The 27660-nt window shown below is 42.5% G+C and overlaps 2 protein-coding genes across 7 annotated transcripts in view; one reads left to right on the top strand and one right to left on the bottom strand.

Annotated features, from left to right (window-relative positions):
- The window catches only part of GPER1 (G protein-coupled estrogen receptor 1), a 31798-nt gene extending 17166 nt beyond the window's left edge, over positions 1 to 14632 (top strand). The window contains exon 3 of the transcript XR_012161112.1: positions 13584 to 14632. The gene's annotated coding sequence lies outside the window, so the exon portion shown is untranslated. The remainder of the gene's footprint in view (positions 1 to 13583) is intronic.
- The window catches only part of CHLSN (cholesin), a 242284-nt gene extending 216535 nt beyond the window's left edge, over positions 1 to 25749 (bottom strand). For 2 of the 6 annotated variants that reach the window (XR_012161114.1, XR_012161113.1), the window contains exons 1-2: positions 24904 to 25313; positions 23467 to 23596 (exon numbers count right to left, since the gene is read on the bottom strand). Coding sequence is in view for 2 of the 6 variants with exons in the window: in XM_073362055.1 (XP_073218156.1) it covers positions 23467 to 23568 (102 nt within the window). In the remaining 4 variants the exon portion in view is untranslated. Of the gene's footprint in view, positions 1 to 23466; positions 23597 to 24903; positions 25314 to 25644 lie in introns of those variants that run through there. The other 4 variants (XM_073362055.1, XM_073362054.1, XR_012161115.1 and 1 more) reach the window with 3 other exon arrangements.
- Between the last annotated feature and the right edge of the window lie 1911 nt (positions 25750 to 27660).

Below are 27660 nucleotides of genomic sequence, written 5' to 3'. Positions count from 1 at the left end.
TCACAATTGGTAAATCTGCCCTTTGAAAAACCTCTCCATTGGTGACTTTATCTTGCCATTTGATGTTGAGTATGCAGTGTAAACAACATAGGTGGAAACTGTTCAACCTTTTCTCCTGATGAGCCTAAGTCGCCCATGTTTCCCCACCATACATGAGAGTGCTGAGGACGCAAGCTTGGTACCCTAGCATTTTGGTCTTGACGGTAAGCTTTGAGTTGTTCCATGCCCTTTTAGTTAGTCTGCTAAAGGTGGTGGCAGCCTTTCCAGTGCAAACACTTAGTTCTTCATCCAGTCCGAGGTTGGTAGTCACAGTAGAACCTAAACAGCTGAACTTTTAGCTGGTTCTAGCTAAAAGTAGCTTTTAGCTGGGCTACTTCTAGCTGGTTTGCATTTAAGGTAATTGAAGGATCTTGTGGAATCCCCTGTCCTAATACAACTGTTTTCTTGATGCTGATGGTGAGAGCAAATGCCTGACAGGTACTTGAAAAGTTCTTGTAATAGATCTTCATTGTGGGCAGCATCATCAGCTAATAGAAGTTCCCTGTTTAGCACCTTTTTGACTTTGGTCCTTGATTTAAGTCGGGACAGATTGAAGTGTTTCCCATTTGATCTTGTGTGGAGATACACTCCATCTTTCATGACCTTAAACGCAGAGTTCAAGAGTACTGGGAAGAAGATTCCAAAGAGTGTAGTGGCAAGAACAAATCCTTGCTTCGCTCCGCTTTTCATCTCAAAGTTGTCCGAAGTGATCCGTCAAGCTGGACAGTTGCTCTCATGTTGTTGTGGAATGAATGCTTAAGACTTAACAGGGTTGATGGACATCCTATCTTTTCTAGTCTTGCAAATAGACCTGCTCTGCTGACTGTGTCGAATGAATCATAGAATATCAGGGTTGAGAGGGACCTCAGGAGATCATCTAGTCCAACCCCCTGGTCAAAGCAGGACCAATCCCCAAGTTTTGCCCCAGATCCCTAAGTGGCCCCCTCAAGGATTGAACTCACAACCCTGGGTTTAGCAGGCCAACGTTCAAACCACTGAGTTATCCCTCTTCATGAGCCATGGCATTAGGCTGGGTCCCCAGAGATAACTATAGGCATTTCAACATCTCCAACGGTTATTTTCTGGTCTGGAAAGTAAGTCCCTTGCTGCAGCTGTTCATAGAGACCAGAGTTCCTGAAGATGCGAGCGTCATGTACCTTTCCCGGCCATTCCACATTGATGTCAGTGAAACGTCCCAGGTGATCCACCAGTGCTTGCAGCACCATTGAAGAGTACCCTTTGCAGTTTATGTACTGGCTGCCCTGGTGGTCTGGTCCCAAGATAGGGATATTCATTCCGTCTATGCTTTGGTTAGGTCCACAAAGGCGATGTACAATGGCGGTTTTGCTCTCTGCACTTTTCTTGGAGTTGTTGCAGAGAAAATATCATATCTATAGTTGATCTTCCAGCCCTGAATCAGCACTGTGATTCAGGGTAGACACGATTCGCCAGCTGTTGTAGGCAGACTAAGATTACTTTTACGAAAGCTTTTCCTGCTATGCTTAGAGGTGAGATACCCCTGTAGTTGATGCAGTTGCCCTTTTCACCTTTAATTTTTATACAAAGTGATGATGTTTGCATCACGCATCTCATCCTCTTTCCAGCACTTAAGTAGCAGCTGATGAAGATATGGTAATAGGCTGTCTTTCCCACACTTGAGGATTTCCGCCGGGGTGCCGTCTTTTCCAGGAGCCTTGCCACTTGATAGCAGATCAGTGGCCTTGCTTCGCTCTTCTACAGTGGGCTCCATATGTAGCTCTGGCATGACCTGTAGAGTTGGTATTTGGTCCAGTGATTCGCTGGTGATGTTTCTTTCTTATGCGTATAGCTCTGAATAGTGTTCAACACAACGAGAAACCTGCTTGCTTTTATCTGTAATGATTTCACCGCTGTGCGATTTGAGAGGAGCAACCTTGTTGTCAGTGGGACCTAGAGCTTTCTTCAGGCCGTCATCCATGATTTTGAGGTTTCCTTTGCCTGAGGCTGTCTGTATCTCTTCATGGAGCTTGATCCAGTAATGATTTGCACAGTGTCTGCTTGCTTGCTGTACCTCGGTTTTTGCATGATCCATTTAGGGTTTTTTTTTATATGTAGGTATTTGCTAATAGTCTGAACAAAATTTGCAAACTCGAAATAAATTCACTATTATTTGTGTTGTTTTAGGAGAATATGAAGCTTCCTCTACAATCATTGGTGGTCAAACAACACAGCAAGTTCTTACATGGAAAAATAATACTGAGAAAGTATAAAACTTTTTTAGCTTACTGTATTGTGATTGAGAACTGGAAACATGGAGAGCCAGCATCATGTGACCAGTTAGCTCTCTACAGACAACCAGCAAGTGCTCCAGTGAGCCATAGTTTGCAAACCACTCAGTTATAGTAATGCAACTTACATACTGCAAGAACTTCTCTGAAATAACATCTGACACTTTGCAAGCCTTCAAAAACTTGATATCCTTACAACATGGTTCGAATCACATCTTGCAAACCATATGTCTCTATTTCCCTGTAATACCTCAGGGCTTTGTAATGGGGCCATTACAGTACTTTCCATTGACATGTTTCCCACTTGCTTCACTTTTCCATCATTATAGTATAACCCCGTCATGGTGATTACACACCATGCACTTTTTTCCTCTCTCTGCTTTGGTTGCAGCCTCTGTTCTGCTGCAGTGTCTGGCAAAGATTTAGGATTAGATAGCTCCACATTTTCTAAACCTCAATTTGGAAAGATTGAAATAATGTTGGCTGGTTTGTGACATGTGTCTGTGATGCCTGTAGCAATTTCCAGACTTCAGGCAGTCAGCTTTTGTAGAGGGAGAACGAGATAATGAAGCGCAGCAAGCAGCCAAGGGCAGGCAGCTACTGACAAAAATAAGGGGGAAGGGCTCACAAGAGTTGGCAGCTACTTGACCGAGTCCAACTAATCTTTGGAATTAAACTCCAATGTCCCTATTTAAGGAAAAAAACACTTTTACTGTACCTTGAATTTAAAAGGGTACAATTATTTTAGAAAAAATCCTTTAGGAAATATAGGAACCCTGACGACTCCGGTTGGCACCAAGCTGCCAACTGGGCCATTAAAAGTCAGGTTGGCTATGCAGTGGAGGCCTTGAGCTAAGGCAGGCTCCCTACCTGCCCTCGCTCCACACAGCTCCTGGAAGCAGCCACCGGGTCCCTGCGGCCCCTAAGCACTGGGGCAGCCAGGGACTGGGAGGTTCCACGCGCTGCCCCCACCCTCAGCGCCAGCTCCACAGCTCCCATTGGCCAGGAACCGTGACCACCACACAGCCGCATGGCCACCCATGTGCCTAGAGGCCATGGGGACCTGGCAGCCACGTCCTTGGAACTGCAGTAAGCCGCCGGGACCCTGCCCCCCTACCCCAGCCAGCCCAGAGTCCCCTCCTGCGTCCCAACCCCTCATCCCCCACCCTACCCCAGAGCCCGCATCCCCCAGCTGGAGCCCTCACCCCTCTTACACCCCAACTCCCTCCTGTGTCCCAAACCCCTCATCACTGGCCCCACCCTCAGCCGGAGCCCTCACCCCCTGCACCCCAACTCCCTGCCCCAGCCCAGAGCCCACTCCTGCACCCCAACCCCTCATCCCCAGCCCCACCCCAGAGCCTGCACCCCCAGCCCAAAGCCCGTAACCCCCTCCCCTCCCGCCGACCCCAGCTCCCTGTCCCAGCCCAGTGAAAGGGAGTGAGGATACGGAAGAGTAAGCGACAGAGGGAGGGGGTTGGAGTGAGTGGGAGGCGGGGCCTCAGAGAAGGGGCGGGGCAGGGGTGATTGGTTTTGTGTGATTAGAAAGTTGGTAACCCTAGGAAATCACAGAACTACAGGCCTCTACCCAAAACATCGGAAAATATAGACATGAGCATAGCCATGATTACAATAACTTTAATCAAGAGAAAAAACCAGCAATCCCTCACCTGTTCCAAAGAGAATCAGAAAAGAGAAAAAGACAAAACAGCAAGTAACAAAAGGGGGGCCTCATCCAAAGCCAACTGAAGTCAATGGAAAGACTCCCACTGACTTTAATGGGTACAGCTCAGGCCTAAAATGGGTAAATATGAGAAACAAAGTTCCTGTTCTTTACAATATAAGAAAAAAATATGAACTAGGCAGAATGTTACTAGCTAATAAAGGCTCAATTTTTCACATACTTGACCATTTTTCTCTATATTGTATATAGAATCTCTGATTATTCTTGAAGGGGTCTGGTACTACCCCATGGCTACAGCCTCTTGACAAGTTTTCATGTGATTTAAATGGTGCCTGGTGCGAAGGTTGAGGATCTCTCGAGGCATCTAGATAGACTTATGTGTAGTGCTGGGGAGAAGCTGGTGGTCGTGGCACATATAGGTACCAATGACGTAGGGAAGGGTAGGAGAGACGTCCTGGAGGCCAAATTTAGGCTGCTAGGAAAGAGACTGAAATCCAGGACCTCTAAGGTGGCATTCTCAGAAATGCTACCAGTTCCACGCGCAGGGCCAGGTGGGCAGGCAGAGCTTCAGAGTCTCAATGCGTGGATGAGACGATGGTGTAGAGAGGAGGGGTTTAGATTTATTAGGAACTGGGAAAACTTTTGGGATATACAGGAAGGATGGGCTCCACCTAAACCAAAGTGAATCCAGACTGTTGGCACTTCACATTAAAAAGGTTGTAGAGCAGTTTTTAAACTAAGAGATGGGGGGGAAAGCCGATTGCTGCAGAGGCACTAGTGGATCGGACAGAGACTTCTCTTAGAGGAGAGTCTATTGACAGAGATTCTCTACGTTTTAATCAGGAGGAGGGGATGGAAGAGGATAAAGCGTGGGCCAGATCAAACGAGAAACATTCATATAAAGAATCTGACACATCAGAAAAGGGCAGACAAATAAGCAGTGATAAGTTTTTAAAGTGCTTGTACACAAATGCTAGAAGTCTAAATAATAAGATGGGTGAATTAGAGTGCCTTGTGTTAAAGGAGGATATTGACATAATAGGCATCACAGAAACCTGGTGGAGAGAGGACAATCAATGGGACACAATCATTCCGGGGTACAAAATATATCGGAAGGACAGAACAGGTCGTGCGCGGGGGGGGAGGGGAAGGGAAGGGGAGTGGCACTATATGTGAAAGAAAAGGTAGATTCAAATGAAATAAAAATTTTAAATGAATCCACATGTTCCATAGGATCTCTAAAGGATAGTAATTCCGTGCTCTAATAAGAATATAACAGTAGGGATCTATTATCGACCACCTGACCAGGACAGAGATAGTGACGATGAAATGCTAAGAGAGATTAGAGAGGCTATCAAAATAAAAAACTCAATAATAGTGGGGGATTTCAATTATCTCCATATTGACTGGGTACATGTCACCTCAGGACAAAATGCAGAGACAACATTTCTCGATACTTTAAATGACTGCTTCTTGGAGCAGCTGGTACAGGAACCCACAAGGGGAGAGGCAACTCTCAATCTAGTCCTGAGTGGATCTGGTCCAAGAGGTAACTATAACAGGACCACTTGGAAATAGTGACAATAATATAACAACATTTAACATTCCTGTGGTGGGAAGAACACCTCAACAGTCCAACACCGTGGCATTTAATTTCAGAAAGGGGAACTATGCAAAAAATGAGGAGGTTAGTTAAACAGAAATTAAAAGGTACAGTGACTAGAGTGAAATCCCTGCAAGCTGCATGGACACTTTTCAAAGACATCATAATAGAGGCTCAACTTAAATGTATACCCCAAATTAAAAAAACATAGTAAAAGAACTAAAAAAGAGCCACCGTGGCTTAATCACTATGTAAAAGAAGCAGTGAGAGATAAAAAGGCATCTTTTTAAAAGTGGAAGTCAAATCCTAGTGAGGTAAATAGAAAGGAGCATAAACACTGCCAAATTAAATGTAAAAATGTAGTAAGAAAAGCCAAAAACTCAAAAGGTAATAACAAAATGTTTTAAGTACATCAGAAGCTAGAAGCCTGCTAAACAACCAGTGGGGCCCCTGGACGATTGAGATACAAAAGGAGCACTTAAAGATGATAATGTCATCACAGAGAAGCTAAATGAATTCTTTGCTTCAGTCTTCATAGCTGAGGATGTTAGGGAGATGCCCAAACCTGAGCCATCTTTTGTAGGTGACAAATCTGAGGAACTGTCACAGATTGAAGTATCACTAGAGGAGGTTTTGGAATTAATTGAGAAACTTAACAGTAACAAGTAACCGGGACCACATGACATTCACCGAAGAGTTCTGAAAGAACTCAAATGTGAAATTGCGGAACTATTAACTACGGTTTGTAACCTGCCCTTTAAATCAGCTACCATACCCAATCACTGGAAGATAGCTAACAAAACGCCAATATTTAAGAAGGGCTCTACAGGTGATCCTGGCAATTACAGACTGGTAAATCTAACGTCAGTACCGGGCAAATTAGTTGAAACAATAGTAAAGAATAAAATTGTCAGACACATAGAACAGCATAAATTGTTGCGCAAAAGTCAACGTGGCTTCTGTAAAGAGAGATCATGTCTTACTAATCTATTAGAGTTCTTTGAGGGAGTCAGCAAACATGTGGACAAGGGGGATCCAGTGGACATAGTGTACTTAGATTTCCAGAAAGCCTTTGACAAGGTCCCTCACCAAAGGCTCTTATGTAAATTAAGTTGTCATGGGATAAGAGGGAAAATGCTTTCATGGATTGAGAACTGCTTAAAAGACAGGGAACAAAGGGTAGGAATAAATGGCAAGTTTTCAGAATGGAGAGGGGTAACTAGTGGTGTTCCCGAAAGGGTCAGTCCTAGGACCAATTCTATTCAACTTATTAATAAATGATTTGGAGAAAGGGGTAAACAGTGAGGTGGCAAAGTTTGCAGACGATACTAAACTGCTCAAGATAGTTAAGACCAAAGCAGACTGTGAAGAACTTCAAAAAGATCTCACAAAACTAAGTGATTGGGCAACAAAATGGCAAATGAAATTTAATGTGGATAAATGTAAAGTAATGCACGTTGGAAAAAATAACCCCAACTATACATACAATATGATGGGGGCTAATTTAGCTACAACTAATCAGGAGAAAGATCTTGGAGTCATCACGGATAGTTCTCTGAAGACGTCCATGCAGCATGCAGCGGCAGTCAAAAAAGCAAACAGGATGTTAGGAATCATTAAAAAAGGGATAGAGAATAAGACGGAGAATATCATATTGCCCTTATATAAATCCATGGTACGCCCACATCTTGAACACTGCGTACAGATGTGGTCCCCTCATCTCAAAAAAGATATACTGGCATTGGAAAAGGTTCAGAAAAGGGCAACTAAAATGATTAGGGGTTTGGAACAGGTCCCATATGAGGAGAGATTAAAGAGTCTAGGACTTTTCAGCTTTGAAAAGAGGAGACTAAGGGGGGATATGACAGAGGTATATAAAATCATGAGTGGTGTGGAGAAAGTGAATAAGGAAAAGAGCATGAGGTTGTGGCCCTGACCATCTTGGCTAATAGCCACTGATGGACATATCCTCTTTTTTGTAACCCAATTATACTTTTGGCCTTTGCAACATCCCCTGGCAACAAGTTCCACAGGTTGAATGTGTATTGTGTGAAGAAATACTTCCATATGTTTATTTTAAACCTGCTGCCTATTAATTTCATTGGGTGGACCCTGGTTCTTATGTTATGTGAAGGGGTAAATAATTCTCTATTCACTATCTCTACAATACTCATGATTTTATAGACCACTATCATACCTCATTGGTGTATCTAGGGCTGCTTCTCAGATAGTAATCTGAACTTAATGTCACCCCTTAATTTTGATAATGAATCTCAGAAACCACTATATCATTCCACCAGGAATCCATCCTGTTAAATTATTTTACCTTTCCTAGGAACACTTGTAAAATAAATAAGAATTATTTCTGCCTCTAACTGCTGTTCCCTCATACTATTCCTACTCTTATTAAGAAATGGTAAATCTAATACTCTTAAAATTCCTGAGAAAGCATTTCTGTTCTACTGACCTGCATAATATAACAGATAAACATTTGGTAAGCATTCACTAATTTTGCTTGGTTCCAAGACTACCATCTGATGCACAAGTTATTTCATTTATCTATCTTATTATTCATTAATAGCTAAAACAAATATGACCCAATCTTTTCACCTCACTCATGTTATTTAGTTTATAGATGCAGAATTTTTTTTTCTGCCTCTTTGGGGGATATCAAATTATATTTACATATCAAGCAAAATAGTTCTCCATGGGTTTCTTATTTATACTATGGAACTTTTCCAATCTTCCCTCCCCCTCAAACCTTTTAAAATTTTAATACATATAATTTGTCCCCTAATAAAAATCTTTAATACAGATTCCCCTACAACACAAAGATAAAATATTGGGGGGAGGAAAATATGGCCTTTGGTAAAATCAGCAAAACTGAAATCTCTAAGTAAATTACATTTTACAAGTTTGTTTTGCCAACAACTTAATGTTAACAAAATTGTATCAAGAGTAACAGCCAAGCAACAAGAAGATTCTGACTCATAATACAGTGTCTTACATTGGGTATATGTCCAACTCTCAAGCCCAGTCAAGGAAACCTGTTTTTGTATGCACAGCTGTCCTCATTTCATCCCATACTGGGATGAGGCATCTTGATTGCCATCTTTTTAATCTCCTCTAGCAAACTTACTGCTTAAATCAACTCTCCACTAAAAACCGTGGCCAACGCAAGTTGCGTTGTCAGACAGCCACCAAGCCTGTATATCAGTTAGGCACTTTCATACTTGGCTGCTTGGGTCTGCACTGCATGTACGCACCAGAAGTGCTTGTATCGACATAAAGCATGGTGCACCATGAGTAGGTATCCCAGTGCGCCACATGCTGCTATCTGGTACAATGCCTTTTGGTAAATTTGCACAATGCGTTGTGGGATACTAATGACTTGCTCAGTGATCTCCAAGCGCTTAGGGTCAAGCTCGCAGCATGCAACTTTCTTCATCCCATAATGCCACTCATATCCCACAATTTTCACACCATTTTCCCCCCCCCCAAAGATCCCACAAAACCCCACAGCACTTTTGGGTGAATGCCATCTCTTACAGAAGTCTGGAGCCCACAGAGCTCTGCACTATTCTCATAACATCGCAGATACAGGACACATGATTCTCCTGTATTTGTAGACCAGCAGGAAGTACCCCAGCACTGGGAGATGTGACAATTACTTTTAAGGACATAGGAAATAGCCAAAAAACAATTCACGGTGGTTGGTGGCATTCACAGAGCAGCTGCAGACAGTGGAGCACCACTTCTGTGCCTGAGAAATGACCCGACTGGTCGGATTGCATCATAATGCAGGTTTGGGACAACAAGCAGTAGCTGAAGAACTTTCAGATGCAAAAGGCCACATTCTGGATTTGTGTGCTGATCTCATCCTAACCCTCCAACTTATGGACAGCAGAACGAGAGCTGCACTGACAGTAGAAGAGTAAGTGGAAAGAAGCTTGCAATGCTGGATTGCTACTAGTCAGTGGGAAATCATTTTGGAGTTAGAAAACCCACAGCGCGGGTCATTGTCATGCAAGTGTGTAGGGCAATTAATGTCTCCTGCTACAAAGGACTGAGAGTCTCAGCAACGGGCAAGAAACCGTGGATGGATTTGCAGCAATAGGATTCCTGAACTGCTGTGGGGCCATAGATGGCATGCATATCCCTATTTAGGCACCAGCCCACCTTGTCACAGAGTACATCAACAGAAAGGGCTACTTTTCTATGGTTATGCAAGCATTGGTGAATCCCCAGGGACACTTCACCAGTACCAATGTCAGACAGTCACAAAATGTGCATGACACCCGCATCTTTAAGAACACAGAACTGTTCAGAAAAGCTGCAAGGAGGGACATTCTTTTCCGACAGGTGGATTACCATTAGCAATACTGAAACGCAATTAAGAATTCTATGGGACCCGGCTTGCCCCTTGTTCCCCTAGTTATGAAGCCATACATTGGCCACCTCAACAGATTCAACTACCGGCTCAGCATGTGTAAAATGACAGTTGAATGTGCCTTTGGTAGACTGAAGCCACATTGGACGGGTTTACATACAAGATTGGATCTCAGTGACAAAAATATCCCAACGGTTATAGCTGCCTGTTGTGTTCTACATAATATCTATGAGGCAAAGGGGGAAAGCCGCTGCCAGGCTGTAGGGGGAGCAGCTGTCTGCTGACTTTGAACAGCCAGATACAAGGGCCATTACAAGAACCCAATGTGGAACTATGTAGTTGAGGGAGGGTTTGAAAGATCACTTTAAACAATCAACCATGGTAGTGTTCTGTGCTGGAGTGTTCTCTTGGTCTAGAGCTTTGGGTGCTGTTAAGAACTGTGTGTGTTCACTGTACACAGGATAGCTTCTTTCAGCTATGAATTATGTGGTGCTTGGTTTATATTTACAAGCTCTGTTTTCTTTGACTACCTCTGCAATATTTGTTGTGAACTAAGATAGATTATGTGATTCCCCAAAAACAAAATTTTATTTAGTGGGGAAAACACAGTGCAGGAAAGTAATGTGCAAAAAATACCACAGGCAATGTTCTACAATCTTTTTTAATAAAGGGGGTGAACATTTGAAATTAGAAAGGAAGTGGACATTTATGTCCACTTGGAGTACACAAATGTAGTCCATTATGGCTAAACATACAGCAACCATGGTTCTCACAGGTCAGTGTATGTGAAGCTGTGGTTTTCCTTGCTGTGCCCCGTGACCTCATATGTTATATTGGGGGATGTAGGCATCAGTGACTATAGAGTTCTCCAAGGACTGCAAAGGGTGGAGAGTCTGGAATTTTTTAACCTGTAGGTCAACCTGGATCTGCAGCGTTTGTGTTTCCTGTCTGAAAAGACCCATTATGTCCTGGTGCGTTTCCCTCTCTTAGTCCAGTTGGGACTCCTGGGACGTTTTTCCTGTCCTTTTTCCTTCTCCAGGTAGCCAGTCACATTGACTTCCAACTCCTTTGTTCACGGTCCGATGCAGGAGTGGCTTGCAGGATCTTGTAGAACATGTCCTCCCTCGTCCTCTTCTTTCTCCGCCTCATCAGGGTCAGGTGTTCTGCTGGCAGGGAGAGGACATTCCTCAAGGCCACCAAACCAGAAGCTGTGGATAAAAACCACAGATGTACCATTGGATTTACAGTCACAAGAGATAGGAAAAGATAAGTTTCAGAACTCCCTTCCCTTATTCCTATAAACGCTTTTAATAAATGCTTATTGACACTTCAGTTTGGGAGTGCCTCAGCACTGTTCTCCAGGACCACCCATAGTGACTATGGCCCAGCAGAGGCGAGGGTGTATGTGTGGACTTTCTATTACATGAAACAAAAAAATTTCTGTCCCTCTTCCATGAGTACAAGCATAATGCAATGTCACTGAGTATGGATGCTATTTTCCATAGGCGATTTTAGCTGATATCTAACTCCTAAGGGTCACAAGAGCACAGACAACACAGCTGTGTACTAGCATCCAAAACCCATCTTGGGCCACATGCCACAAGCCTTTTTACTGCAATGATGCCAACCAAAGTCATCACTTAGCAGGGTGGGAAGTGTCCTGCTGCGAAGGAAGAAATAATGCAGCCATAACTAGAAACCTTTGAAAGAAGGTTACAGACTATCTCCGTGAAAGCTTCATCAAGATCTCGCAGGAGGATAAAAGGGACATCCCTATGTACATAAACAAAGTCCTCGGAAGCTCCTTAACCCCTGCCTAATCCAACAGGAGAATGCAATGCAGTTGCCAATTCCACCTCTATTTGTTGTACCTCTACCTTTTCTCATACAAATAAAACAATGAAATGTAGATATCTTTGCCTTGTTAACTTGGGGATGGGCCAGGCACCATCTTTAAACTTAAAACATTGTAAGGAAAAAATGCATGCACACTTACCCGAGTCCCGTTCCCTTTCACCAGGCTCATCCATGCTCTCCAGGCAGGACTGACTAAACTGCAGTCTCAAACAGGTCCTGGCTTGCACCATGGCTGGTTTTCCCCCATCACTTCTCTTCACCTCCTTCTCCTCACTGTTCATGGCAGGGATCTCTGTCTTGGGTTCCTCCAAGGAATCCACAGTGGTCTGCAGGGTTCTGGTGGGGTCTCCGTCAAGCATGGTATGCAGTTACTTGTAGAAGTGGCAGGTCTGTGATGAAGCACCAGATCTATTGTTGCACTTCCTGGCCTTGTGGTATCCCTGGAGAAGTCCCTTTGCTTTCAGGCAGCACTGCTGCTGATCCCAGTTGTACCCCTTTACCTGCATCCCCCATGCAATCTGCTCATAGAGGTCCACGTTACTAGGACTGGTCCACAGCACTGCTTGCATAGCCTTTTCTCCCTAAAGGCCCAGGAGATCCAATATCTCCTGTCTGCTCAAGGGCAAGTCTAGTGCATGGAGCCAGCGTAGTTGGTTGGGCAATTGCACATTTCAAGGGTGAGCTGCTAGGTGTGCTTGCTAAGCAGGGCAATCAGGAAAAGGCATTTCAAAAACACTTTTTGGGGGGGGGGGATTTAAAGGGGAACGGGGGAGGAGGCTTCCAGGTTCTGTTGCCCCTGGATAGTGGAGTTTATCAGAGTAGTCACTATCATGGGGAATGCTGCTGGAAGACTGTTAGGGTCAACCCAAGTCATGCAGTGTCCACACTCACAGTGCGTCAACCTCAGTAGGTTGACCACGGCTCTACGCTGTTCAAGGACATGGTTTTACAGCATCACTGTAGCAGGACACTTACATCCGCTGGAGACAAATTTGAGAGTAGATCCATGCACAAATACATCAACACAAGGCAGCTTATATCAAGCTGTCTTTGCAGTGTAGATAAGGCCTGCATCTCTTGCAGAACTGAGTATCTTTTGGCAATTTAACCATGAGGTAAGCAAATACCGCTTACCCAAGCTGGGTGGTGTAGAGGGAACCTTCCCTCTGCTTATAGCAGAGAAAGGGGAGCTTTGTACCTCACTCCCCATTATTTTAACTCCCTGCTTGCTAACTACATGAAAGTAGTCATGACTGTATGAAAGTAAAGAGAGAAAACTAATCAAACATGATTAAGAGAAAATACCTGGTAGAATGAAACAGCTTTTCAGTTAATACCTAATGAGAAATACTTAATTCCTTTAAACATTACTAAGACGCACACTAAATATGTTTATACCAAAAACAGTTGGAGATGTGAGCTGTTTGCCTGGGAAAACCATCTTCAAAGTAGCAACTGTTTTCCCAGCTGTGAATACCCTTTTCCTGGGAAATATGTTCTTACCATTACAAAAATAATTTTCAAAGGAATGTAAAATTATTCAGGCTAATCTATGCATAGCAGTATTTCAGAGACAGATTTTTTGCACTTTCTTGAACTTGTCTGTTTACAAAAGGCCTAATATTCTTTATAAACTTTTCAGTGTCAATGAGACTTCACAGTTTTAAAAAATAAATAAACACACTGTGAATTAATTTAGCAAAAGAATTTAGAGATTTTTTAAATAACTCATTCTCCCTCTCTCAGCACATCTGGACTGATGTACTACTTCCCCCCAGAAACAAGCGAAGAATGAAATGAAGACAATACTGAAGCATATGCTACAGGATCAAGAGTGGTAGTTGATGACTGAGTGAGTGAAGGAAGAGCTGGAACTAGCATCCCTATGCAGCAATGCTTCTAAAGGTTTTACATAGGAGCTGATATGAGCCACGTATCGGTATCAAGGCAATAGGAACCTCGCCTTGGACCATCTCACTTGCAGTTACAGAAAGAGAATATAACAAGCCATGGAAGGGGAAACACTTCTTTTGAAGATTACAAAATAAGCCTCATATTAAAGGGGATAGAATAGCAGAAGAATAGGAGAGTTGTAGATGATTTGCAGACAAACTCATTAAGCTCTCACAATGCTTTTAGTATGAATTAGTGAGGTGACAAAAGGACTGAATACGCTCTGATAGAGTAGCCTCCCCCTGAAAGTATAACCTTAATTGTCTGTCAGATTCATTAAACATGTTCATTACTCTGCCACCGGTAACCTAGGGTACCTAATCACTGGCAACATGTTCACCACCACCACACAGGTAGCTCTTCAGCTATCCACCAATATCATGCCTTTATTTCCACAGCTCAATGAATATAGCTTTATACATAGATCTTTCCATCATTATACTGAAAATAGTGACATTAAGCAATTACTTATGGGGTTTTTGTTATTGTGCTGCTATTTAATAGAAATAACTCTCCACTGGCCTTTGTAATAACCCCTCAGGAACTTGAAAATAAAAATGTTTTCCTTACTGATTTTGCCCTTTTCCATTTGGGAAATAGATGTCTCACTGTTTGGGCACCTGCATGCTATTCCACTGATTAAAGGGATACCACTACTTGTTTATTCTTCATTGTTTATATTTCCCATATGGAATCTTGAAAATAAAATTCCTTTCCCACTGACTGTCTTTATTTGGGGAATATGTTGATTCCTCCTTCCCCATCCATTTGCAGTACAGACAGCAACAACTCCGTTCTGTTCACTAAGAACCTGACCAGATTATAATAGTGCTATGAGACGACAAATACTGTAACATTTAGCATCCTTTTACCTACTCGGAGTAGAATTTGGATTTAAAAAAGGCTGAATGTTTCTTAGTCTCACAAGAGGTAATGATGTTTTCTCCACTAAATTAGGAGCAGAATGAATATGACTTTTTATAGGATCTTAGTTTAAATTCTGAGTCTTGAGTAATGACTGATTACTTCCTGCAAAATTTCACCTGCTTCTGTTGAACCTTATAAATCTTCAAAGAATGTTGGAGAAACATTGTCTTTGCCATCATTAAACTCAAAAGATTAATACATCCTTTGGATACAGCAAGGTCTCTCTTAATAGGACTTAAAGATCCATTAGAGACAATACAGTCAAATCTTTGTAGTTCCACACTTGCACAATGTAAGTGCCATGGTGGTGCTTTTAGAAGCTGTTCTTGCAGTGATATGCTGAGCCAGCTAAGAATTAAAGTGGAGGTGGGCAGGGAATCCATAAACATAAGCAACACTTGGATAACTGAAAACAAGCACTTCAAATGCCTCTCACATAAACACGGCTGGAATAAGAAATGGTACTGTGGGAAGAGTGGCAAGGCCAATGGAAGCTACAGAATGCTTAACAGTATCAAAATCAAAAGAAAATCAAACTAATTATACATTGAAGATAAAGAGATAAGAGAACCAAACCTGAAAATTAACACTCAAGGAGATCTCTGTAGTAATAAATATCTGCTACCTCTGACCATCTGAGCTCAAAAGATGGTTCCTTTCCTCTTCCTCTAACCAAGCCAGTGATAATATTTTTCACAAAGTACTAGAAAGGTCAAAAACCATTTTCCAAAACTTTATTTTCTTACATTGCAAATCAATGCTCTTCCCTGAAAACCATTAGGGCCTACGTAATCTCTCTGACGAACCTCTGCATCTTTCAAATTAAGGAATGAAGAGTAACTTGATTTCATACCCAAGGGGGTATGGCTGATTTCTCTTTCCAAGTGTCTTCATAACAACTACACAGATTTGGTGTGAGGCTAAGGGCAGGTCTTCACTACCCGTCGGATCGGCGGGTAGTGATTCATCTATCGGGGATCAATTTATCGCGTCTCATCTCGACGAGATAAATTGATCCCTGAACGCGCTCTCCGTCGACTCTGGAACTCCAGCTCACGAGAGGCAGAAGCGGAGTTGACGGGGGAGCGGCAGCGGTCGACTTGCTGCCGTCCTCACGGCCAGGTAAGTCGACCTAAGATACGCCGACTTCAGCTACGCTATTCGCGTATCTTAGGTCGACCTCCACCCTCGTGTAGACCAGGGCTTAGTCACATTTCATGGTAAGCAACTATACATCTTTATGTTAAAAGTGGTAGAGTCACCCCTACAGAAATTGACAAAAGACCACTGAGACAATCTGGGAAATCTATCTATGTACAACTTACGAATTCTAGTTTGGTTTGATGAACTGTTTGTACCCTTATGTCTTATGACGGTCTTTACTGCATACTGCTGTCTGCAACTCGTGCTAAGGAGCAGGGAAGCTGCACCTACAAGTCCATCTTTGAAAGAGACTATTTTTAAGGGGTTTAAACTAATGAATAAACCTGGCCCAGGCAGAACAACACGATGGCTGAAGGCTGGGGAAAGCCAGTTTTTTTTCAAGTTCTCTGTAAGAGCCTGATTTTGGAGAGTGGAAAATCCTCAAACAGCAGAACAAAGAAACCAGGTGTCAGCAAAGCCCTTTAAGAACACAGAGACAGAGGGAGGAGACTTAGAGAGACACATATGAAGCTTAGCAAAAGAGAAGAACAGAGAAGTGGGTCTTATCTGTGAAACCAGCCAAGGAAGAAGGAAACTGGAGACACAGGAGAGAAAGCTTTTCATCTGACTCACGGAGTCTATGTGCAGGAAGGGGGAATCCTAGATTCTTCAGAGGGCTCTGACCTAAGCCCAGAGAACACTCCAGAATCATGATGAAAAGCAGGCAGGGAAATTCTTTTCTGGATCTATACTTATTTTGTGCAATATAAAGTAAAGAGCAATTGTGTTTAGAAACCCTCACAAAGCCTGTGTCCATTTGCTTCACTGTCTTAGGACCCTGAAGAGGTGAACAGTAAACCCAGAGCACCAACAAGAATGGAGCTCTGGGAAAGGGTGTACATAAACTACCAAGAAGCCAGGGGGAAGGGAGGGGAGGTCTAGACTTGTCTCAGGAGAGTTGGACTGCCAGACTGAGACACCCCCTTTCTGGGAAGAGGTAACAGACAGAGCTTGTACCCAGGAAGTATGCTGGAGAGGCCAAGAAGAAAGACTGTGTGGAGTCCAAGGAAAGCTTAGGAGTATACTGGTCTAGTGCTTTGGGACCAGCCGCCTTGTGAGTGTCCAGCCAGGGGAGTAACTTGCATTGCCCCTGGGGAGTGTCTTTTTCACACCCTGGAGCAACCTAAGTTAGATCGACTTAAGCTGTAGTGTAGACTTGCCCACAGAGAAAGAGACACATGGAAACTGTAGCAAGCAGGCTCTCCCCCACAGTCTGTGGAGGTAACTGGGCTGAATGTAATTTACAAAAATCTACAAGGAAAGATTAAAGTAGGTGTAGAAGCCTTTATTGTTTTTACCCTTTGCTTTGCATATCATGTACCCTTGGGTGAATAAATAATGTTTCGTTTTGAAGAAGCTGGTTTTGAGTCACTTTAATTAGTCATTGTCACAGGCTCCCGGAGGAACAGTGGCTTACTGCTGCCAACCCCAGTTGGGCCCTGTCATGTTTATGACAGTTGGGAAAATGGGAGCTGCAACCCAGAGACACAGATTAGGAGCAGCAGAACATGGTTGCAACCAGAGAGGTGTGAAGGTAGTGAAACCTGTCCCCAAACGTGTTCATTTGAGCTCATCTAAAAGGAGTCTAAAAGCGCAGCGCTCCCTCAAACTAACAACCTTAAAGAGGCCTGATTTTTAAGAAGTGTTGAGCACGCCTCTCTTGAAATCGGGCATGCAGAAATTGAGGCACCCAAAATCAACAGTCCCTTTTGAAAATCCTGTCCACTGTTTGTGTATGTATATAAAAAGAGAAGCACATTCGTGGTAAGTGATTTGTGAGTGACCTGGTATTCTGCAGACACACTAAGTAATTGCCACAGAATACACAAATGCTTGCTATAGAAATCTAGGCATTTTGCACATGTATAATGGATAATCATTAGCCATCCCACTTCTCTGTTTGCCTGGCCCATTCTTGTGAACAAGTGGGAAAAAGGACACACATGATGCAACATGCAATGCTCATGTCATCAAACAATGAACTTAACGCTGGCATATTAAACAATACTGAAATCCTTAGGTCAGTAGACTGAAATTTTTCTGTATCAGAGAACTTTAAAAAGCTAATTTGGGGGAAATGGTGCTGTAAAATTATGACTGTCAACCTGGAATGTACAACTTAGAATCCATTTTCCCCATGTCTATTATTTCTACGTTATATGGCTTGAGGATGACAATTTCAAAGTAAAAACAGTTTTAAAATATGATCATATTGATAAATTACAAAAAAAATAACTGACATGTAAAGTTCATGTTTGGGTAAATTAAAAATAATAGTAAAATGTGTGGCATTTACTGCTAAATATTTTAATAAAATTGTAACATCATGATAAACTATTAGTAAAAACACAGGACTGAACAAAGACTAAAAACATATACAATATGCTACTTAACTCAACTACAGAAATGTAAAGTCATTTAGAACTATAGTTCTAAGAACACTCATGAAAACATTTAAATTGAATTGTTTGTTGCCATTTAATGTAAAAGGAGGAAAAAAGAAGATGAAAAATCAATAAAACACCAAGATTACTCTGAAAAGTAAACTTGTTCCAAAGAAGAATGTTTTAGCCTTATGCTAGTAAGTATTTTTGGAACAAATGTCATGAAAGAATGATCAATGTAATACTAAATCCAGTCACTGAAGACACATTTTAACTGCCCTCCTGCAGCTCTACACAGAAATCAATTAGAGATTTACATTTTCCACTTTGCAGCCTGAAAATGCACTGCTGGAATAGCTAAAAGTAAATCACGGGTAAATAGTGACTTAATGAACCAGTGAAACTTCTCCAGTGCCAAAAGTAGTATATTATGCATCTGTTAGCTTAAAAAGACTAAAGTATCTCCACACAAGGTTCTTTATAAGAACCTAAAAAGAAAAGGAGGACTTGTGGCACCTTAGAGACTAACCAATTTATTTGAGCATGAGCTTTCGTGAGCTACAGCTCACTTCATCGGATGCATGCCGTGGAAACTGCAGCAGACTTTATTTATACACAGAGAATATGAAAAAATACCTCCTCCCACCCCACTGTCCTGCTGGTAATAGCTTATCTAAAGTGATCATCAGGTGGGCCATTTCCAGCACAAATCCAGGTTTTCTCACCCTCCACCCCCCCACACAAATTCACTCTCCTGCTGGTGATAGCCCATCCAAAGTGACAACTCTTTACACAATAAGAAAAGGAGTACTTGTGGCACCTTAGAGACTAACCAATTTATTAGAGCATAAGCTTTCGTGAGCTACAGCTCACTTCCTCAGATCTGCATCTGAAGAAGTGAGCTGTAGCTCACGAAAGCTTATGCTCTAATAAATTGGTTAGTCTCTAAGGTGCCACAAGTACTCCTTTTCTTTTTGCAAATACAGACTAACACGGCTGTTACTCTGAACTCTTTACACAATGTGCATGATAATAAAGTTGGGCCATTTCCTGCACAAATCCAGGTTCTCTCACCCCCTCACCCCCCTCCCAAAAACCACACACACAAACTCACTCTCCTGCTGGTAATAGCTCATCCAAACTGACTACTCTCCAAGTTTAAATCCAAGTTAAACCAGAACATCGGGCGGGGGGGGGGGTAGGAAAAAACAAGAGGAAATAGGCTACCTTGCATAATGACTTAGCCACTCCCAGTCTCTATTTAAGCCTAAATTAATAGTATCCAATTTGCAAATGAATTCCAATTCAGCAGTTTCTCGCTGGAGTCTGGATTTGAAGATTTTTTGTTTTGTTTTTGGATTTGTGCTGGAAATGGCCCACCTTAATTATGCACATTGTAGGGAGAATGGTCACTTTGGATGTGCTATTACCAGCAGGATAGTGAGTTTGTGTGTGTGGTTTTTGGGAGGGGGGTGAGGGAACCTGGATTTGTGCAGGAAATGGCCCAACTTTATTATCATGCACATTGTGTAAAGAGTTGTCACTTTGGATGGGCTATCACCAGCAGGAGAGTGAATTTGTGTGGGGGGGTGGAGGGTGAGAAAACCTGGATTTGTGCTGGAAATGGCCCACCTGATGATCACTTTAGATAAGCTATTACCAGCAGGACAGTGGGGTGGGAGGAGGTATTTTTTCATATTCTCTGTGTATAAATAAAGTCTGCTGCAGTTTCCACGGCATGCATCCGATGAAGTGAGCTGTAGCTCACGCTCAAATAAATTGGTTAGTCTCTAAGGTGCCGCAAGTCCTCCTTTTCTTTTTGCGAATACAGACTAACACGGCTGTTACTCTGAAACCTATAAGAACCTAGTAAGCAACTGTACCCTGCAGAACCTTTCTGCTTCAAGCATTTAAAAAGTTACAGTCACACTTTGAATCAAAGCTACTACATTAAAAGACAGTAACAGTTCATTATGCTTTACTGGATACTCTTTTGGAATTCTTGGTGATCCCTCCCTCACCCCCTACATTTAGCAACGTGTCTGTCAGCTCTTTATTTTAAAGCAATACTAGATTTAAATTCAAATATAAATATATCAAACTATCTACCTACGTATGAAAATCCTGCATGCCGACACTTAATGATTTAGTAGGTCTTTCCCCATTGTCTGTTTTTATTGCTCGAATACTATATGGATTTCATAAAAAAAAGCTACAAATTTTTTTTTTGGTGGGGGGGAGCCCTAACCTAAACAAAGTAAATCTCCAAGAACAAAACAGAACGCAAATATAAAAGACGAACACTGCAAAAGTGAGATTCCAGGGAAACACCAAGAAAAGAAAAATTGTAAGTTGTGGGGAAAAAATATCACTGACAACACAGTTTTAAATATAACATACCAGTCATAGAAGATTTGGCTTAGAATTAGCTCTTAAGGCCAGAGAGTTCACTGTCTTGTTTTTTAAAAAGCTGGAAGGTTTAATATCTTTTAACAGCTTTATTTCAGGATGTCAAAAAACAAGTTCACAGATTCACACATTAAGACCAGAAGATACCAGTACGCTTGCTTTACCTCATACTTCCTACTAAACTTTGCATACCCTCTGACAGTGTTTGCTGAACAAAGGTATTACTTTAGAATAACCATGTTAACTAAATTGGGCATTCCCCCCAAAATAAGTCCAGTAAATAACTGACAAAAATATTCATTAACCATTTTTGAAGCAAAGTGTTAAAATGTATCTCACATTTGTTACTCTCAACAGTAATTTCAAACAGTAAAAATGTGGTTTACTAAGTTATGCTTTTTTGGTATCAACAGTTACAGTTTATAATGCTGATGCCAAAAAATAGCCTGGCATAGGCCTTATATGGTGCTCCATAAAACTAACACTGCATACATATCTAAGCCACCCACTAACTCCTGTAATTCTCATGACTGTTATGCTTAGTGATGTTCTCAGATAGCATTTAAGGATACTGTTCTTTAATAAATATTTCCCTCCTTCCACAGTGCAACAGCCTGTACAATGAGCAGAAACTAACTTTTGTATCTCAACAGCTGATCAGACAAGACATCAAACAGTCCAGAATGGCTCTGCATTCTTAAGATTTTTCAAGTGATACTCAGACTGACGCTTGTGAGCCATAAGTGGCTCTTTAATGTGTCTCCTACAGCTCTGATATTAAAACACTGTGTGATTTAATTATTAATCAATCTAAATTATTAACCAAGCAGGATGCTTTTACTATGTTATTAACAATTGTAGTTGATAAAATAATACTTGGTCAGTCATTTTGCTGTGAGAATTAATTTATGTATATATAACTTGTTTATATATATATATAAAATCAAATAAAAATAGTAAATGAAACAATGAATTCAGACGATCGCGGCTCGTGGGGTAATGTTGATCGCTAATTTGGCTTCTGAACCACTGAGGTCTGAGTTTCACTGGTTTATAAGCTCTGTCTGGGGAGAGGGGTTTGTTTTATACGATGCTAGCTGTGCAGACAGACTATAGATAGTTAAAATTCTGTTAAATTGCCTTTAGCATTCTCCCTCCAAATCACACACAATTAATTTTTTGCCTGAAGAGTTATTTCCACCCAGCTCTTAAGTTACTTTTCTGTACATTTTACGGGGTACTTGAAGGAGGTTAAGGATCCTGCTAGATCCCTAAAGTAAAGTACTTCTGGGATATGTAGTGTGAAGAGAGGAGGAGGATTGTCTCTTCATAATCAAAGATCAAGTTTAATTGAAACTATGACTTCTCCTTCCCCTTCCTGACCTATACATTCTACACTCCCTAATTTTACTTTCAATTTTACTTTCCTGTAGAAGGAAGTCGACACCTCGCTCTGTCTGCTTGGAGGCAGATTAACTAATTTGAAATATAGACTGCAAGGCCTTCACAGCTTTTCTGAACCTTATAGGCACAATACCATAACCTCTACGTTGCAGTAGCTATATTCAGACAAGCTGCAGACATTTACTCACACGTGAAGAAACTCTCTCAAAATATTTGTCCCATTTGCTAACTGAGCCTAAATAAAATCTAGCCAAAGATCAACATCCACAAGTTTTACTGTAAATGACAACAAGAAGGGGAATCAGATCAATGCTACTTAAAACCCTGAACTTTAAGCACATGCATAAATGTTTGCAGGATCAGGATTTAAGACTTCAAGAGCTCCTGAGGAAAGGCAGGATTTTTTTTCCTGTTCTCTGATCTACAATATTAAGATACTTGATCTCTGGATTATTTGATTGGCAGGACCTGAATGCTTACACATAGTCTTTGCAGATCTATATTCGAATATTTCATTCACACAAGGTACCCAACTGCAGAGGCAATAAGCACTAATTGATAAACGTAAGAACTTGAACTTTGATGCCTGACTCTTAAAGTGCCACCAAAGAGATTAGATTTTAATACATGGCATTTGAAGTATTGCTTCTCCTCATAGTAGCTGAACAGGAATGCCATGTTCATATACCACTCCAGCGAGAACAATTCTGCAACTCTGCTTTTGCAAGAAACAATGACATGTAGTAGTGCGCTAAAGAAAAAAGTTTCCAGCAGGTGGGGGTTATTTTTTACTGGAATCTGTTATGCTGTTAAATTCATTTCCTTTAAAATTAATTTGTAAGTGCTCTATATGTGAAGAGGCTGCTGACACCTTCTGGTCAGTCAGAAAGTACAAGTTTCCATCACTGCAGTGAGCACAAACATCATCTTTAATGCAACACGATTTTCAAAACAAATCTTTCAAATTTTTCCAAATATGGTATCTGGGTGATCAGAATTATGTGTAGGCACAGCCTAAGACCACCTTCCCATCTGATGTTATCCCAGAGAAATCACAGCCACTTGGTTCCCATTTCACCTTTAAACCCTACCTGACATCTTTCATATTAACACCCTATACAGGCAGTGATCACATACTTAGGCCACTGTTATACACTTTAAAAACAGACATGCCTGGAGAGCAGCTGCCCATGGATCCATTCATGTTTTAATTTCATTTACTCTGGATGCATCATGGACTCAATCTAATAATGCACTCAGATCCAGTATTGTACCTCTCTATTTCTGTAGTGTTGGGATTACCAACGTACCAGCAAACTAAACAAACAGATTCATTCTTGGGCATTTACCTCCAGGTTTTGTTTCTTTTTCTTCGGTTCAGTTTCATGGACTGGTTGTTCATTTTCTGCCACATGCCATTTTGATTTTTTCCTCCTTTTTTCTTCCTTCATTTCTGTGTTTTTCTTATTCTTTTCTATTCTGAAATTAGTTGACAGACACAGAAAGATACATTTCAGCTACAATTCAGTATGAGCTAATTACTGTACAATGCAGGAAAACAACACTGGAGTGGAGTTAATCCAAATGTTTACCCCAAATCCATTTGTGAAGGAGGTTTTGACACAATGAATTGCATCAAAATGGCAGTAAATTATGGAAGTCAAATCACAGAAGAAAGGAGAATAAGTATAGAATTTTATCAATTTTTAAAACACCTGCTCCCCAGCCAACTTAGCATCAGTTGGGAGTATAATTTACTACATTTGGAATTGCTTGGTCAAAATTCATATTAGGCAAAGTGTTGAATGTGCACTTAATTGGCTTCAATTAGGACTGGGTATTTTGAAAAGTACTAAAATATAATAAATAAATAAATAACAAATGAGTATGTACAAACAAGTGGTAGCCCTAAATAGTAAACTGGAGAACTTAGTTGTGCTATGTAAAGAACTCTAAATGTTTCAATTTTGGATGATGAGCGAGGGGAAAATGTATTTAAATAGAGAATTATATTGTACTTATTTTGCATTTAATTTCAGACAGCCTGGGGATGCAGGAGAGATTCCAAGATAGCCCTGGATCTGACACCAGACAGACACTGGTCTGGTCCTCATGGATTGCTCTAACTTACATTTGGCTACAACCACATCTATGATGCATTAATTGCAGCTGAGAATGACTAAAACATAGAGGCATTTAAGCCACACCATCAACCTGAAACATTCAAGGGGCTTCAGAGTAACAGCCATATTCGTTTGTATTCGCAAAAAGAAAAGGAGTACTTGTGGCACCTTAGAGACTAACCAATTTATTTGAGCATAAACTTTCGTGAGCTACAGCTCACTTCATCGGATGCATACTGTGGAAAATACAGATGTTTGTATTTGTAGCTCACGAAAGCTCATGCTCAAATAAATTGGTTAGTCTCTAAGGTGCCACAAGTCCTCCTTTTCTTTTTGCGAATACAGACTAACACGGCTGTTACTCTGAAACCTGTCTTTAATACAGTGAAACACCAACTTTATTTTATGATCAGCAGTGTGGCATGAAGAGAGAATATCCAGCCAGCCTCAGATGGTCAGCTACTAGTGATTTTAATTATACCATATTTATCAGTTACTTGTTTGTGACTCAGGCTGTTGTGTACCCTGTGAAGGGCCCAAATGGTGAGCAGGCACTAGAAAGGGTGTGGGAGAAAGGAAGTTTACAGTTGTATGGTATTTAATCACAGATTGAGCAGCAAGATCTATTAGCAACACAGACAAAGACCTTAAATGGTTACTCACGGGGTTCCTTTCAGTACACAGATAGTAAGAGCTGTTGTCACTATAACACGACACACCGCTACTGAGTGTTCGTCAATTACAATACGCCAGGCTTTTTGGACTGAACGCCAATATACCAGCACCGCCCACCTCCCAGTCCGCTGAGCATCCTAACCGGGGCCTGATGTGTAATCAGCTTATGCAACCACGAGGAGACGGAATAATTCGCTCTGCCAAACTACCACGCAATGCCCGGGAATCTGGATGCTACCGGAGCAGAGCTCCCCGCCTGCTGGGTCAGGAGCTGGGCATCACTGCCGCCGCCGCCGCCCACCCCGCAGATTCAAGGCAGAGAGAGCCTCCTGCAGCGCTTCGGGACTACCCAGCGCGAGGAGGCCACCGCCTGCTGCATGGGCACCCGAAACACAGCAGAGTCCGGGGGGGGGGAGGGCTCTAAGCATCCCTACCCCCTGCCCCTGGTGAGTGCCCCTCCCCCCGGGCCCGGCGGAAGGAATCTCCTCCCCCACAAGGCTCTGCCAGCCCCTTTTGCCCCCCCACCAGGCCCTACGGGGACCCACCCACACTGCCCCCCGCCCCCGCAGGCTCCTCCGGCTGAGGGCAGCCGAGCAGGCTTCCTCGGCAGCGACCGCCCCCCCGGGGGCTCAGGCGGGGAGCTCTGCGCCCCAAAGAGACTTGGAATAGGAGCCCCCCTCCCCCGCAGGGGACGCCTGCTGGGACTCCCTCAGTCCACTCGCCACGCACCTGTCAGACCCGCCTCAGCACATTTAACTCAGCCCTGGGCTTGGCGCTGCAGACCGCCCCCTCTCTCTCATTGGCTCCCGAGGGCCAGCGAGGGAGCCTCGTTGGATTTCGCTTTGTCAATCACGAGAGTGACCAATAGAAAGCCAGATTTGTCTTAAACCCGCCTCTATGCCCGGACTTACGCGCTTGTGCGCTCCGAGAGGGCCGGCCCGCGTGCGGGGGGGGCGCGCGCGCGCGCACCGTGTCGACGTCATCGCTGTGCGCTGAGACAGCCGGGCTCTCAGCTTCTGCAGGGGGAGGGGCCCCAGGAACTTGGCTCCTCCCAGCCCTCTGCCTTTTCCCTGCCCTGGCCTGGCTCCTGTCGTTCCCCCTCCCAAACCACGTGCCGCACAGCTGGCGTGGGGTGGGTGCTGCTGCCTCTGGGCGCACGCTCTCCTGCGGCCCCAGTGGCACGTGCCTCTGGCCTAGGCTGCTAGTCTTTAGCCTGGAGCCCGCGTTGGGAAAGGGATGGGAGATGCTGTCTGGACAGTGGCTGGTTTAAGTGCTTCTCTCAGGAGGAGCCTGGTACCAAGAAAGAGCAAGTTGCCCTTAATAGGCCTGAAGACCAGCTCTGTGTGGTGCATAAGCTCGTCTCTCTCCCCAGCAGAAGTTGAGCCAGTAAAAGATTACAAAAAGAAAAGGAGGACTTGTGGCACCTTGGAGACTAACCAATTTATTTGAGCATGAGCTTTCGTGAGCTACAGCTCACTTCATCGGATGCATAAAAGATTACGGCTGTCACTTTGTCTCTCTTAACAGGCCTAGACATTTACATGTGCACCCAATCCCTCTTGCTGCAATGTCCCAATCTTAATCAGCCTGCAGTTCTCCCCTGCTGTGTGTGAAGAGAGGACAACGCACTGAGTCTCTATTTTGTATAGTCTAATATCTGCTGCCACCTGGTAAATGATAAAAGTACTGTAGTACTTACATTTCTCTGAACCTTAGGCAGAGTTGTCCATGGGAAGCTCAAAGCTTAGGAACCACATGTGGACACAGATTTATTTTCATCCATGAATCGCAACCCTGCCACAGACTCCCTCACAACCAGTGAATATGGAGCTGTGAAATTACCTGTTAAATAAATTCATCAACTCATTTTTAATCTGTAGATTGTAAAATTTAATATTTGAAACCTTTGCAGTGTTGGTAAATTGTTTGGCCACACAGGAAACAGAAACAGATGCTGTGACCTGAGTGAATGAGAATATACCTTTAGGATACCAGTGCAAATATTTGTTTACAAACTTTTGCTTTCCATAGATATTCTCCACTATTTGTTTATTCACCAATATTTTCTGTTTCCACAATCATTCCTCTCAGGAAGCTCATTTGCTAGAATAATATAAAACAATACCAAAAGGACTAGGCATTTGTTTTCACATTTGAATGAATGGTCAAGGAACACATTTTGCCATGGTATAGTATATATACTAAATAGAAAAATACAAGATGAGCCCTACCTAGATTACATGATTATAATATGTTTGAAATACACAAGGGTGTTATATTCTAGAGTTGTAATTTAAGCTTATTCAAATCTAAACGGGCCCAGTAATAATTGTCCAGACTCTCTGGGAATCGGGTCATGTTCCTTCAGTGCCTCTGAGAGGGGACATTGTGCTATCTGGGAATCGGGTCATGTTCCTTCAGTGCCTCTGAGAGGGGACATTGTGCTATCTCAGATCCCAGACTCCAAGGATTAATCTCTTGTCTCTGAGATGATTTTATACTAACAGATATGGATATGTGGCCAGTACTGTCTTTGTGTTTAGTGCCCGATTTGGGATGGGGCTCCACTGTCCTGGGTGGGACTGGACAAAAGCTGGCCCCATACCACGGAGCTTGCAGTTTTAGGATGCAAAGTGCACATGTGGATTAATAAACTCAAAAATTGAGATTTCTATTGTATTAGATATGGAGTGTAAGTAATACAATCAGTACAGAGGTCCTCATTTCATAGTACATTCATTTGTT

The sequence above is a fragment of the Lepidochelys kempii genome, chromosome 10 (genome assembly GCF_965140265.1).
Source record: "Lepidochelys kempii isolate rLepKem1 chromosome 10, rLepKem1.hap2, whole genome shotgun sequence".
Taxonomy (NCBI): Eukaryota; Metazoa; Chordata; order Testudines; family Cheloniidae; genus Lepidochelys; species Lepidochelys kempii.
The sequence above is the reverse complement of the archived record's forward strand: the minus strand, read 5'-3'. Positions and strand labels throughout refer to the sequence as shown.